We start from the raw sequence: 14,445 nt of genomic DNA on the forward strand, positions 1-14,445 counted from the left end.
AGCTCATTTTTAGTTTTAAATTGTTTGTTAATAATAAATTTCAAATATCCCATTGAGGATTAAACAGTTTGCACTGCTAAAACTTGTAGTTCTTCATTACTGTGATTAAGAATAATTTGTACAGATAGTCCATTGATAACCTCTTTGGGAATCATTATTTTGTTAATTATTTTTAGAAAAGCTCTGACTCAAATTTTGAATAAAAAATAAATCACGCTTAAAGGTGAAAGATAAGATACTATTCGTTTGGAATGTCTGAGAAACCAGTAGCTCGTGATTAGTTGACTTATTAAGTGTGAAAATGAAGCAAAATTATCTGTGCTTGGTTTTTCTACCCTTTAGTTTTTGTCAAAATCTGGTTATATTCGATGACTTTGAGAATTTAGACAATTCAAATAACATTTGGGTTGATAATGGTGACTGGGAAATTACAGACGATACTGAGTTTGTACCTCTGTGGAAAACAAAGACATTAAAGTTCAAAGATACAAATGAGGAAGTTAAAAGCCGAAGTTTGTGTACAAAGCAAGTTATTGAGAGTTTCAATTGTCTTTTTCTGCGCCTCGAAGTCAAAATACCATCTAATGCATATACGAATTCAGACAGATTGAAAATCGAAGTAATAGATTCAGTCAATGGAAGCAGAGTTGTGCTTCGTTCATTTGGTAGTACACCACTTGTAACCTGGTTAAATTTTACCGTGGAGTCAGAAAAAATTCCTTTCAGACAATATCAAGTAAGATATGTTGATGTAAATTTTTGATGATGCTTATTTTTTTTAGAAATTCTTTGATAACTTTTATTAATTAAATTTTGAATCTCAGACTGAAACCTCCATACTTAATGATACTGTGATCAACTACTAATAAATAATTTGCTAAGTTTACGGTGTATGACAGAAAACCAACAGGAAAAAGGATAAATATGCCATTCAATTCCACATTCAGTGTTATATCCACATGCGATAATCATTGTTGTCACAAGTTGGGCCCAAGCGTCGCAAGTCCTCCCTTTAGAAGGGCCACATTTAAATCGGGTTATATGTAAAAGTTCGCTGATTCTTTGGGTGTGCATGGGTTTTTCTGGCTTATTTGTCATCAATAATTAGTCAACTCAAAATAAAGTCAGTTTGTAGAAAAACCAAAAAGGTTAAATATGAGAAGTAGGCTAATGTATGCATGCAAAAACTACATTTGAACATAAATTTCGTTCAACTTGATTAATATGCGGGAAATTTTCCTTTCCCCTCTTTTCCAATTCAAAAATTATTAAATTATAACTTAAAACTATCCACATAACATTATAAGTCACATTAAAAACTTCTGACGTTTAATCTATTACACTACTTTAAAAATAACTTTGTTCTCATCGCCGTTTTCTTCTTTTGGATCAGCTCCTTTCGAATACAAACAAAATTCAATTGGCCAAAAGCCAAAATATCCGATTCAAAAAGTTATCAATAAAGCATAAATTATGTTTCTGGGTATTAGAGTTGATAAAGGACTTTGGTGGTACAGTTTTATCACCAACTCCTGCCCCTTGCGATGTATATTCCATTCACCGTGAAAGTTGCGCAACGTACACTGAGATGGTACAACCACCTCTTCCGAATGTCAGGACAAACACCCCTTTTGCATCGTCTATGACTTTAAACCCATGGCCACAGGCTGGAAACGATTACATGGTCGTCCAAGAACAAGATGGTCCGATAGTCTACATCGATTCCTAAACAAGGCAAAAATAAGACCTGAAGATGCACCAACGACGACCGAGTTTACTGGAGAAGAATAGTATCTGCTCTCTCGACGCTGGCACGTCGAGTCGGAAGTCGGAAGGAAAATTACTTAAGGTACGTCAGGTTTGATGGTTTATAACTACATATTTTTTGTAACAAGTTTGTCGACACAAATCATCTGTGACAGTTAAATTAGTTCAAGGTGTTAAAAAAACCCGCTTTTCACTGTTTACTTCTTTATAAAATTATTCCTTTTAAATTTATAGAAAAATATAACAGGCAGCAAAGAACTTTAGATTCAAGCATTTGTTTTTTTTCGTTTTTAATAAAGCACAAATGACACCAAAGGCTTTTGGAGTAATTTTTGGCGAGAACATACTACATACGTTTGTGGTAATTTTGGTTCATTCTAAGTTTAATGTAATTTTTTGTTTCACCTTAATCCGTTTCAGTTTCAATTTTTCATTCACATTAATGTATGATAGTTAATATTTTGCATACTTTTTTGGTATTTCATCTCTAACAAAACGGTTTATTAGGAGCTTAAAATGAGACGAGGGTTCAAGTAATATCCCGTATTTGTCCCTGCTGATACGGATGAAAAGTGTGGGGTCTTTTTTCCCATGCCCTGTGTTGCCAAATTTTCTGATTTTTTGCATGACATTTTCTATTTCCTTATTATTTTTGCCCTTTTTGAAAGTTATGTCCCCTTACCTCGTTATTGCAGAATAAGATGCTCAATAGAAAAAAACAATTGACTATACAAAAAGAGATACATCATTCCTTTATTGCAGGAGTGCCGCTCCCTTAATTCGAACAATACTCCAGGTCACCATGTGACTTAATTTGCAAAGAGACAAACTACCTCACTAAGAGCAGGGCGTAATTTTTTTTAATTTTTTCAGTATTTTTTGGGCTTGGTTTACAGGTTGTGATTCCATAGCACAAAAAGTTAACATTCTCTTTGAAATAAATATACTATGGGAACGCCCGAGTCCCTACATAAACATTTTTTTGCCGAATACAATATTCTGCTAAAAAAAAGCGGAAATTTAACTGGACAAAAAGAAACGCTATTTTATTAATACTGGGGCTCAAACGGAGTCAGTCATTCCAAAATGATATTTTGCGATAATTTTTGACGCAACAAGTCAACTAGGCTCTTCAATAATTTGCATTTAGGAACTCGGCCCCTTTTACGATTAAATAAAAAAACGAGTTTTTTTTAACTGAAAGTAAGGAGCAATATTAAAACTTAAAATGAACAGTAGTTACTTCGTATATGAAAGGGGCTGCTTCCTCATCAATGCCCCGCTCTTTACTCGTCCTCTCAACTCTACTTTTAAAACAGTTAAAAACTTTAGCGTAAAGAGCTGGACGTTGATAAGGAAGCAGTCCCTTTCATATACGAAGTAATTTCTGTTCGTTTTAAGTTTTAATGTCGCTCCTTACTTTCATTTAAAAAAAACTTGTTTTTTTAATTAATTTCTGAACGTTTTTGGATCAATTTATGTTTTGATTTTGGCTCTCCGCAGTTGAATAATTAAAACGAAATTATCATATTTTTTTGGGCTAAATGGGTTTCTCATAGTTTTGATCGAATGATTTTGAGAAAAAAAAGGATTGGGGGAGGAAGCCTAGTTGCCCTCCGATTTTTCGGTTACTTAAATAGGCAACTAGAACTTTTAATTTTTTACGAATGTTTTTAATTGTAAAAGATATACGTAATTTATAAATTAGCTTACCTAACGAACTTTTGTATTCTCATGTTTTTGTTACATTTATGAGGGGGTTCACTCCCTCGTCAGTACCTCACTCTTTACACTAAAGCTTAAATTTTGTCCAAATTCATTAAGAATGACCCCTGAATCACAAAAGCCGTAGAATAAATTGTTGAAATTACTAAAAATACTTTAGGGTAAAGAGCGAAGTATTTGGAGGAGGTGAGCCCCTCATATGCGTAACAGTCTCTGTTCGTTTTAAGTTTTAATGCTGCTCCTTACTTCCAGTCGAAAAAACTTTTTCATATTTATTTTTCTTTGTTTTTCTTTAAATAATGCTTGAAAATCCTGCGCTCCCTTCATGGAAATTTTCTTCTTCCATGACAAATTCCACGATGAAAAGTTCCCACAAAAAATCCCCCTCTTCTCAACCCCTCCCCCAACCAAAAAATCCCCCTGAAAACGTCTGTACACTTCCAAATAACCATTTCTATACGCAAGCACTAGTCAAAGTTTGTAACTTGTCGCCCCTCCCACGGGGACGCTGGGGGAGTAAGTGGTCCCAAAGACATAGTTATAAGGTGTTTCGACTACACTGAATAAAACGGCTATCTCAGAATTTTGATCCATTGACTTTGGGAAAATAATTAGCGTGGGAAAGGGCCTAGGTGCCCTCCAATTTTTTTTGGTCACTTAAAAAGGGCACTAGAAATTTTCATTTCCGTTATAATGAGCCCTCTCGCAACATTCTAGGACCACTGGGTCGATATGATCACCCCTGGGAAAAACAAACAAACAAACAAACACGCATTACTTACTACGCATTACTTACTTACTACAGTTACTACATCTGCCTTCTCGCAAAAAATACAAAATTCCACATTTTTTATTTTCGTTAAGATTCTATGACTTTTAGGGAGTGTTTTCCCCCTATTTTCTAAAATAAGGCAAATTTTCTCAGGCTCATAACTTTTGTTGAGTAAGACTAAACTTGATGAAACTTAAATATTTAAATCAGCATTAAAATGCAATTCTTTTGATGTAGCTTTTGCTATCAAAATTTCATTTTTTAGAGTTTTGTTTACTATTGAGCCGGGTCGCTCCTTACTACAGTTCGTTACCACAAACTGTTTGATTTAGGCTGTTGGATTTATATTCTGTTTTTCAGTTCTGTGTAACCGGGAATTATTCTACATTCAGACAGGAAATCCTCGTTTCCAGATTATATGCTATATTTACGAAAGAAGAAATTGGATCGACAGGAACATTTACTGCATCATCAACAACTATTACAGCCTCATCAATATATTCAGGCACAACCCCTTCATCAAAAACATCTGAAGGGACAATAGCTACCACTATGGCCAGTAATTTTACGCTTTTTCATTTTATTATTTTGTCTTAGCATTTCTTAGCAAAATCTTATTTATTCGTGAAATCAAAATCCAGTGTTTTGTAAGTAATGGTGTCGGAAATAGTAGTACTCACTTGACAATCATAATCAAAAGTGTCCATAACGCCATTCATCGCAAGAATTGTGCATAACGCATAAATAATTGTCCATGCAATAACCCCATAGCGCAATGCAATGATTGATCTTCAAATGAATACTATTCTTTCTGACATCATTACTTACAAAAAACAGGATTTTGATCCTACCGATAAATATGTGAAGTCGACAAGAAAGGAATTGGAGTCACTGAAAAACAATTTATGTATTTACGCACAATTTTATAATAAATTTTATCCTAAAGGTTATTCCGTGCCCAAGATTTATGGTTAACCTAAAACTCATTAGACTAGAGACTCATTAGAAACTCATTAAACTGTATCAACTTTCTCGTCACCAGTTTCAAAATTAGAAAAGTGGTTGTCGTTGGCGTTGCGTCCTATCTCAGGAACACAAAAATCATTTTTGAAAATTTTTAATAATTGGACTAATAATTTGAGAAGTTTCAAGTGCGAATTAGCATTTTGATTTAATACAAGATGTACCGTTGGCGAGTTTGGATATTGATGTTATTATGAAGCTGGTTATCGTTGTAAATGAATATCATTTTTATTTTGGTTATACACAGAGATTTTGCAAACAGGTTTTTGGTTTACCTATGGGGACATACCTCTCTCCTTTGTTGGCTAATCATTTTATTGATTCTATTGAATTCTCCACTATACACAGTTTTAGGCTCTCCCCGTGGTTCTGGGACAGATTCATGGATTGTCTGATTTGCATTTCAAAACAGGGTTTAGATTCCTTAGAAATTTTCCTTAAACTTCTGAGTAGTTTCGATAAAAACATAAACTTTACAGTAAAGCTAGAGGAAAATGACAAACTACCTTTTCTTGATAATTCATTAATTAAAGTGATATCCATTTACTGTTCTTGATATATATATATATATATATATATATATATATATATATATATATATATATATATATATATATATATATATATATATATATATATATATATATATATATATATATAATATATATAAAGCCTAAGCACAATTATAGACATTTGAATTTTCATTCGTGCCACCCTGTTTCAGTGAAACGAGGGGCTGTGATTTCACTGGTGGATAGAGCTTTCGGGATTTGTTCCCATGAATTTCTGGATCCTGAATAATTGTATTTGAAGAATATTTATTTTCTAATAGTTACCCAATGAAATTCATTGATAAAATAGCAGAAAATAGACATATTAAATATAATAAGAGGATTATTGGTTTTGCAGTCTTCAGACTTAAATGTGTCTAAAAATTTCATTTCTTTGCCTCATGTACGTATTTTGAGAGAGATGCTTAAACGAATTTCACATAAACATAACATTGATACATGTTTCCAATCGGTGAGACCAATAAGACCAATAGTTGGTTTCCTTAATTGCGGGAAGGATTTAACCAGGGAGAATTTAGTTAGTGGGGTATACACAACTTCTTGTTCTTGTGGTAAATTTTAATTGATAGAACTCACCAGCAATTTCATGAAAGATTTATTGAGTGTCGGAACTGAATAGAAACAAAAATCTACAATTTAGCAAGCCTCCTGGAACTTTTGTCTCCGCTCTGAGTGAACATATTTTCTTTCATCCTGAACGTTTGTACTATTTGATGAGGCCCAAGGCTGTTTTTAACGATTGAGGTTTTTCTCAGTGGGCGAGGGAGGCTATAGAAATAAAAAGTATATGTTTGCTTATCTTTCAATAAAAAAAGACACGGGAAATTTTAATGTTGTCCCAATTAATTTAACCTTTTGACAAATGAACAAATGCTCAATAAGAACATTAAGTTCATATATAATCACCAGGGGAGGAGAATAGATACTAGAACAATAAGAATTGCTTCAAGAATAGTTAATAAGAGGATTATTTTACAACAGAATATTTAGTTTCATTCCAATTGTTACATTTTTTCACTTTGTTGCTCCTGTGTTCTCATCGAGGTCACTTTAATAGCTTCTGTTCCCTTCGTGGATTCGTTGCGACAATTGTATTTTATTAGTATTGGTGGTGGTTTTATTTGTCTTTAGTTTATCTTAGTTTTTGTTTTTTATGTTTGTTTCTTTAGTGCTGAGGACGCCATACAGATGAAATATCCGCGTTATTTTAGTCTTTCACCTTTTCACTCTACTAGCCGCAGTCAAGTTATTTGTCTTTCCATTGAGTTTTATCTCTCTTTGGTGTTGTTTGTAATGGCTGGCCTGTTTGGCTTAAGACCTGACATTATAAATATGTAACAGGATCGTCCGTCTCTTGCTGAATATTTCAAAACTAATTATAGTTCACAAAAAATAATGATAAATAAGAGTTATTAGTCAATACTCTGGGTCTTCTAACAAATCAAAATCCATCAGAAAAATTCAAAATACCATAGACTTTATTTTATGAACTCTGAAAATTTTTTCTTCAAGACACAGATAGCCTATTGTGACCATTATTTCTTTTTTAGAACGTTTATTTCTTTTTAAGCTCTAAGCTCTCGACAAAAAGTATTAAAAGGGACAAATATAACAACAATATATCCGAAGGTGCTCTTCAAAAAAAACATCTTTCGGAACATGAATTCAGAAATGATTTTTTTTAGAAACTGTCCAAAATCCAAGAATATTCCGATTTCAGGCTGTGTTAGCGCATTCACATCTACTTATCTGTGGCTGGATCAACCACCAAATGTCCTGAAAATCATTTAATTAAGAAAATCACTCTTTAACTGGAAAAGCCTCGTTGCAGTCCGATGTGCGCTTCAAATACATTATTAAAGAATAATGTTCTGTTTAGTCTACTAAGGATTAGATAAACTTTTCTTGTTTTCATACAGTTTATGGTAACAAACAGTAAGTAAGGAGGAAAACGACTCAATACTGACCGAGACTCCAAAGAAGCAATTTTGATATCAATGAATAGAAACCATTTTTTGGATGTGTTAAATACAATATCTTGACAGATGGAACAGAAAATATATTATTCACAATAAAAGGGTCTTATATAAGAGTTAAAAATAGCTCAATTTCACACAAGAATTGAAAAAGAAGGTTTTATTTATAGATTAATGAGTCTAGATTGAACGAAAACATAGTTACGTTTCAGTTCGGAAGTTTTAAAATACAATTTTCCTGCTTACCATGAAAATCTTTCCAGGGGAAAGCACTTTTTAGTATACCAAGGGGTTATTTGGTGTTCAAATTTTTTCTTCGTATAAGTATATAAATAGCAAATCGAGATCTATTGAGAACTTTAGAAGAATTTTCAGAGTAGCCTCTGAATCTTTGAAAATTGCTTAAATCATTCTTCCCAAAAATCCCACTTACAAAAGTGTATTTCATCATATGTGGAGCGTTTAAACTTAGCTGTAATCAAATTTCTACTTTTTGGGGATTTGGGTTATTTAAAACTTAAGTCAAATACGGAATGGAATGAGAAACTAGGCTTTTAAAACGCCGAAAAATTCTCATTTGCCCATTTTTTGAAGTATTTGGGATAACATACTATCATCAAAGGTGTCAAAAATAAAGGTCACTTATTGTGCTCGTTTTCCTTCTTATATAAAACCTACTGTTCTATTAACAACAGGTGTTCTATTTCTCTCAGTAGAAAACATAACAAATATTACTCCAAAGAGTTTTTACATACCAAGCAGTCTGTAATTAGGTAATTAGTGTATCGTGGTGGTAGTTAGAGTATAGTATTTTTGGATTTTTTTTTTCTTGTGCTTTTATTTATGAATAAATTATTTTTTTTATAGCCTAAGATGTTTCTTCATCGGTCACAATGGAATTTTACTACAAATCCCTGTTAAAAGCAGCAATTTCTTGAAAGAAATATTAAGGTGTACAAAGGCAGCCAAAGAGTATATTCCCATTCCTTAACAAAAATGTTGTCGCTTAGAAATGGCCTAAATGCTCAAAGAAAATTAAATTTTTCACAAAAAAATGATGAGTGCCTGTAGTCAGGCACACATTGCCTGAGATCTGACCTAATAATACTCATTGACCCTTTAAGGTTCTTAGCTGATTCATCTTAGCTGATAACAAATCCAAGAAAGGCGTAATAGATTATATGTCCCGAAGAAACTTACAGTACGTAAACAGGGTAGGTAGATAAGTTCAAATTTAATGTCTCTTTGATTACCTAACACTCCTTTGAGTTTTAATCAAACGTCCGTTACCATGGGTACATTGTATCGTCTTTCTATTGCATTGATGCATGTTTTGATCTTGCTTTTATTGGTGAATATCTTGCTCTTACTTGTCTTTTGATTTACCTTGCTACTTAACCGTACATAGATAATAGGTCCTATATTAACTTGTTGTCCAGAAAAGTTCAGGTTCACTGGAGACAAAATGAATTTAGCCCCTTCCCTGAGCGTAAGACTTGAAGTCCCTCTGTTTCCCTTCTAAAATCTCAGAAGTGACCTGAAAGTTACAGCTGCATCACCAAAGCGGTTCCTGAAATGTTGTAAATATGATGTTTCGGTAACCTGAGTCTCCCTAATGTATTCGGATCTAAAGTTTATGTACAAAAAGGGTTTGGCAAATCAGAGACAAAAGTTGTTTAGCCTCTTTCCTCTCCCAAACTTAAATCTTCTTAACTCCTTACCCCTCCTTTTTGACAAATGAAAGTTTCTGAGACTACCCCTCCTTTTTGACAAATGAAAGTTTCTGAGACTTGCTGTATCTGGAATTTCAAGTCATGCTCTTGCTACTGCAGTTGCAATTTTGAAAGATGTGAATCCACTCAGTGTTTTACAGTTTGCCTTTATCCTTTCCCTCAGTTCAAAATTTAAGGTTCATTTGATCCATTCACATCCCACAACACTCCATGAAAGGTTCAAACGTTTCCTCATCATCATTCCCAAGACATTATAGATAACTTAAAAACTCGGGTTCGCATAACGTATTTTGTTTTACTAGAACGTTCAATTTTCCATCGAATGAGCTCCGTTTCGTAGTTTTACACCCAACTCTACCATCTAATGAAGTAACCGGTTAAACGAAGTTTTTGACCGAATTTTGACGATTTGGTCTCCCTATTTATTTATTTTTTATTGTGGAATCTTCTCCACTTAAAGTCATGAGGAAATGACTTTTGAACTGACTAGGGAAAAGCTTTTGGCCCATTTTTCGTTCATGTTCGGAAGGAGGGGCTGTTCCTTATATACTATAATAATTTGGTCCTTGTTGCACAAGAGCTTATGACTTGAAGCATCAAGGTAGTCAGGGACCGCGACTTTTTTGCTCCGTTTCTATTCCCCTGCCCCCGTTCCCACAGCAAAAATTTGCAAGTTTTGACACTAAATGACCTCAGAAATTTTCGACTTGCTTGAAGCTCACGATTAAACTACTTCCCTTTTTTCATGAAACAATTAGAAATTTCCATAATTTCTGACTCTTACCCAAGTAATTGGTAGAGGTGTAATAAGATCATAATTTATTGTATCATTTGACTATTCTTAACAAAATAGTTTCACCGAAATAACATCTTAGGCCAAAGGTTTGCCATGATCCATAGTCAAAGCTGGGTGTTTTTCAAATCTCTGTAGTATTTTAATGTGGTTTCTCGTACATTCTTCATATATCTTTTCACTTGTTTGTCCAAATCGTTTATGTTGTTGTTTTCACTTTGTAAACAAAATATGTAATCCGTACCTCAAATCCGGAAATTTTAATATTTCTGTTTTTTCAGTCTTGCCTACCACAGCTGAGACAGGAACACCAGGACAACCTCCGTACAGCTACAGCGTTCCCATTGGCCTGGTGGTTTCTATCCTCGTTTTGAGTGGAATCACCGTATTTTTGGCAGTAGTAATTATACTAACATTAAGAAGAAAACAAAATAAATTAGAAGCGATGATAGAAACCATTAATAGAACTCAGAAGAATGAAGAAACTATTAATAGAAACCGGAAGAATGAAGAGCTTGGTGAGCGCTACCGTGGAGTAGCCCCATATGAAATGACCGTGCCTGTTTGTTACTCTAACCAAGCCCACTTAGCCTGAACAAATAAATTGATTTCTAATCCTACGAACAGAAAACCCTTGAGTGATCTTTATTGACTTAAATCACAAACAAGATGCTTGTATCCATAACTCAATTCCAACTCGTAATATTAATATTGTATTCATATTTATGTTAATGTTTCGGAGTATTCTTGGTCTAAGTACTTTGCTTACCTTCGATTGTATAGAAAGTGGAATAAGAACAAAGTCTTATGTAATTCATACTGACTCCAAAGTCACAGCCTTTAAGAGCCTTTAAGAGGAATGTTTTGCTTGGTCAAAGTTGAAGTCTTATCAGACAAAAATGAAGTAGTACAAGGTATTAACATATTAAACATGCCGGAAATTTTCTATACTGGGTTAAGTGCATTAATTGAAGACAACGGTAAAATTCTAGTTACTTGATCTCTTGCTATCTCAGAAAGGGTTTAGGTTAGGAAAATGAAACTTTCAGGGATGAATCTACAGACTAAAGTATGTCCTGGGAAGATATTTTGAAGCAACTACCTCCACTTCTTCTTCCTCTAGAGGGCCCTGACCTTCGATGATCTTTAAAAATATGTGTGTTATAAAAGTGAAACCTTGCAAAATAGATCTTCTGCTTAATTGAAGTAAAAAAAAATTGTTTTCAGCTTTATAACTTTGCTCAATTCCATTTTATAAGGTTTTAAAGATATGCAAATACATTTCCTAAATTAAAAAAACAACAACATTGATATGGCTCAAAATTCTACTCAAATAACAGGAATTGCATTTTCAGAACTAAAGGCAGAGAAAAAGCCACTAGTAACTGAAAATTAAGGTAAAATGTTGTTTTGTCAAAATTTACATACTTTTGCCTGTAGACCCATCCCTGAAAGTTTCATTTTCCTAACCTAAACCCTTTCCAAGATAGCAAGAAGTCAATTAACTAGAATTTTACCGAAGACAATGTTCAACTTTTCCACTTTTAGTGCACCTTGCTTACCTCTGTCGTGCTTATGATAATCCCCAGTATAGCCAAAATTCGCATTTTGAGTTATGATTCCTAATGTTTTTGATTTGAGAAATGCAATTGATTTGTAGAAACCATCTTTTGTATGTGTTAAATGCAGTATCTTCACAGATGGAACCGAAAATGTATTATTCACATTTAAAAGGGTCTTATATAAGAGTTAAAATAGCTCAATTTCACACAAGAATTGAAAAAAAAAGGTTTTATTTATAGATTACCGAGTCTAGATAGAACGAAAACATAGAGTTACTTTTTAGTTTGGTAGTTTTAAAATACAATTTTCCTGCTTACCAAGAAAATCTTTCCAGGGAAAAACACTTTTTAGTATACCGAGGGGTTATTTGGTGTTCAAATTTTTTCTTCGTATAAGTGTATAAATAGCAAATTGAGATCGATTGAGAGCGTTAGAAGAATTTTCAGAGCAGCTTCTGAATCTTTGAAAATTGCTTAAATCTTTCTTCCCAAAAATTCCACATACCAAAGTGTATTTCATCCTATGTGGCACATTTAAACATAGCTGTAATCAAATTTCTACTTTTTGGGGATTTGGGCTATTTAAAACTTAAGTCAAATACGGAATGGAAGGAGAAGCTAGGCTTTTAAAGCGCCAAAAGATACTCATTTGCCCATGTTTTGAAGTCTTTGGGATAACATACTATCATCAAAGGTGTCAAAAATAAAGATCAGTTACTGTGCTCATTTTCCTTCTTGTATATCACCAAGAACAGGTGTTCTATTTCTCTCAGTAGAAAACATAACAAATATTACTCCAAAGAGTGTTTACATGCCAAGCAGCCTATAATTAGGTAATTAGTGTATCGTGTTGGTATTAGTGTATTGTGCTTTTGGATTTTTTTTCTTATGCTTTTATTTATGAATAAATTATTTTTTTTTTGACAGCCTAAGATGTTTCTTCATCGGTCACAATGGATATTTACCAAAGATCCCTGTTAAAAGCAAGAGTTTCTTGAAACAAATATTAGGGCGTACAAAGGCAGGCAAGGAGTATATTCCTATTCCTTAACAAAAATGTTGTCGCTTAGAAATGGCCTAAAGGCTAAAAGAAAATAAAAATTTTCACAAAAAAATGATGAGTGCCTGTAGTCAGGCACACATTGCCTGAGATCTGACCTAATAATACCTATTAACCCTTTAAAAAAAAGTATTACATTTTAGCTGATAACAGATCCAAGAAAGGCGTCTTTTTTAGGTTTTGGATAGTCTTGCCCTACTTATACATTTTAACATCATGCTATTTTTGACTAAATGATTCCACATTTCATAAGAAATAGTAGCGTCAGTTCAAACCCAAACGGTATTATTTCAATTGTGGAATCTTACTGCTGTAAGTGTATGTTCATCATATACAGGTTGTAGCATTGAGATATATTAATGTATACACTGAAAGCTTATTGAAAAGCAAAGCGTTTCCCTGATACCCCAACAAAAATTATTAGCTAACAATTTTATTAGTAATCGCTTTTGCATTAATTAACAAAGCATGTTAGTATTGGATATAAACGTTGGTCAATTTTAAAAGCAGTTTTCCAAAAAAGGAAAAATGCAGCAAATTAGAATCACTCAGTTCTACGGTTTCTACCAAAATTTCTCGACTCTACCAAATTTCTACGATTTTTAATAGTTAGCAGGGTTTTTGGCTGGTTTACTGCAGTCAAAGAAGGGAGAGTTCTTTTTTGTCAGGTTTATTTAGAGCTGTAAATTCCTAATAAAAGTGTCAAATCCAAGCCCGAAAAGAATAGGAAACCGCTAGCTCAAGTTAAAAGGTTAGTCAACGTGAGTATTCTTTACCATTAGCTTAAAGTTTAACTGTAAGCTAATGTCTAACAATTTGCAAAAGTATAAAAGGCAACCCCAATCTGTAACAATCAAACAAAATTAGGTATTAAAATGTACTTTGCAGGTTAGGCTATTATAAAAAAAAAATTAAAACGAATGAAATTAACTAATTTCTTAAGAAATTAGAAAAAACCGTAAATTGGATTGAGCAAAAGAGGACGGATGGCCCTATTCTCCATGAAATGAAAATCAGTACCGTGGGTTCTTTACCATGAGCAAAAAGCTCGAAAACAAAAACAAAAAAAAAGGTTCTCGCTATACCTGGGAACTTGAAGAAACATAACGGGCTTCGCTATAATTTAAGAATCAAAACTTGAAATTAGGCATTTAAATGTAAAAGTAGTAATTGGGGAAGTTGTAAGGCTAATTGTAGTAGCAGTAGTATTACACCAATTAAACATCTCTCTCATCAAGCCCTGGAAGTTTTAACTTGATGCAACAAAACATTGCTGTGATGCTGCCAATATGCCCATTACCTGCATAACCATAGTATTTTTGACTTAATTCTGCTTCCCACTCAACATTTCCTGACATATTCACTTTAATAGATTTAATATTCTTCACCTTAACATATGTAGTTTCATGTAAAAGCACAAAAACGATAAAAATAAGCCACATAGGAACCTCGAACCAATGCT

General features: G+C 33.3%; 1 protein-coding gene across 2 annotated transcripts; it reads left to right on the top strand.

The window, feature by feature from the left end:
- Positions 1-266: 266 nt before the first annotated feature.
- Positions 267-12,850, top strand: LOC136024791 (uncharacterized). 2 transcript variants are annotated; one of them, XM_065700252.1, is made up of 3 exons: positions 267-736; positions 4,625-4,823; positions 10,643-12,850. In XM_065700252.1, the coding sequence occupies exons 1-3, from the start codon at positions 302-304 to the stop codon at positions 10,954-10,956; spliced, it is 948 nt and encodes a 315-aa protein (XP_065556324.1). In that variant the 5' UTR covers positions 267-301; the 3' UTR covers positions 10,957-12,850. The 2 variants fall into 2 exon arrangements, with proteins under 2 accessions (XP_065556324.1, XP_065556325.1); XM_065700253.1 differs by lacking the exon at positions 267-736 and adding an exon at positions 761-1,849.
- The last annotated feature ends 1,595 nt before the right edge of the window (positions 12,851-14,445 follow it).

This window comes from Artemia franciscana, chromosome 3 (assembly GCF_032884065.1).
Source record: "Artemia franciscana chromosome 3, ASM3288406v1, whole genome shotgun sequence".
NCBI lineage: Eukaryota > Metazoa > Arthropoda > Branchiopoda > Anostraca > Artemiidae > Artemia > Artemia franciscana.

Bases quoted from the DNA above. Each gene is read 5' to 3' on its own strand.
- LOC136024791 (XM_065700252.1), top strand. From the start codon at position 302: ATGAAGCAAAATTATCTGTGCTTGGTTTTTCTACCCTTTAGTTTTTGT. The intron at 737-4,624 runs GTAAGATATGTT...TCTGTTTTTCAG, and splicing joins TTCCTTTCAGACAATATCAA to TTCTGTGTAACCGGGAATTA. The intron at 4,824-10,642 runs GTAATTTTACGC...CTGTTTTTTCAG, and splicing joins AATAGCTACCACTATGGCCA to TCTTGCCTACCACAGCTGAG.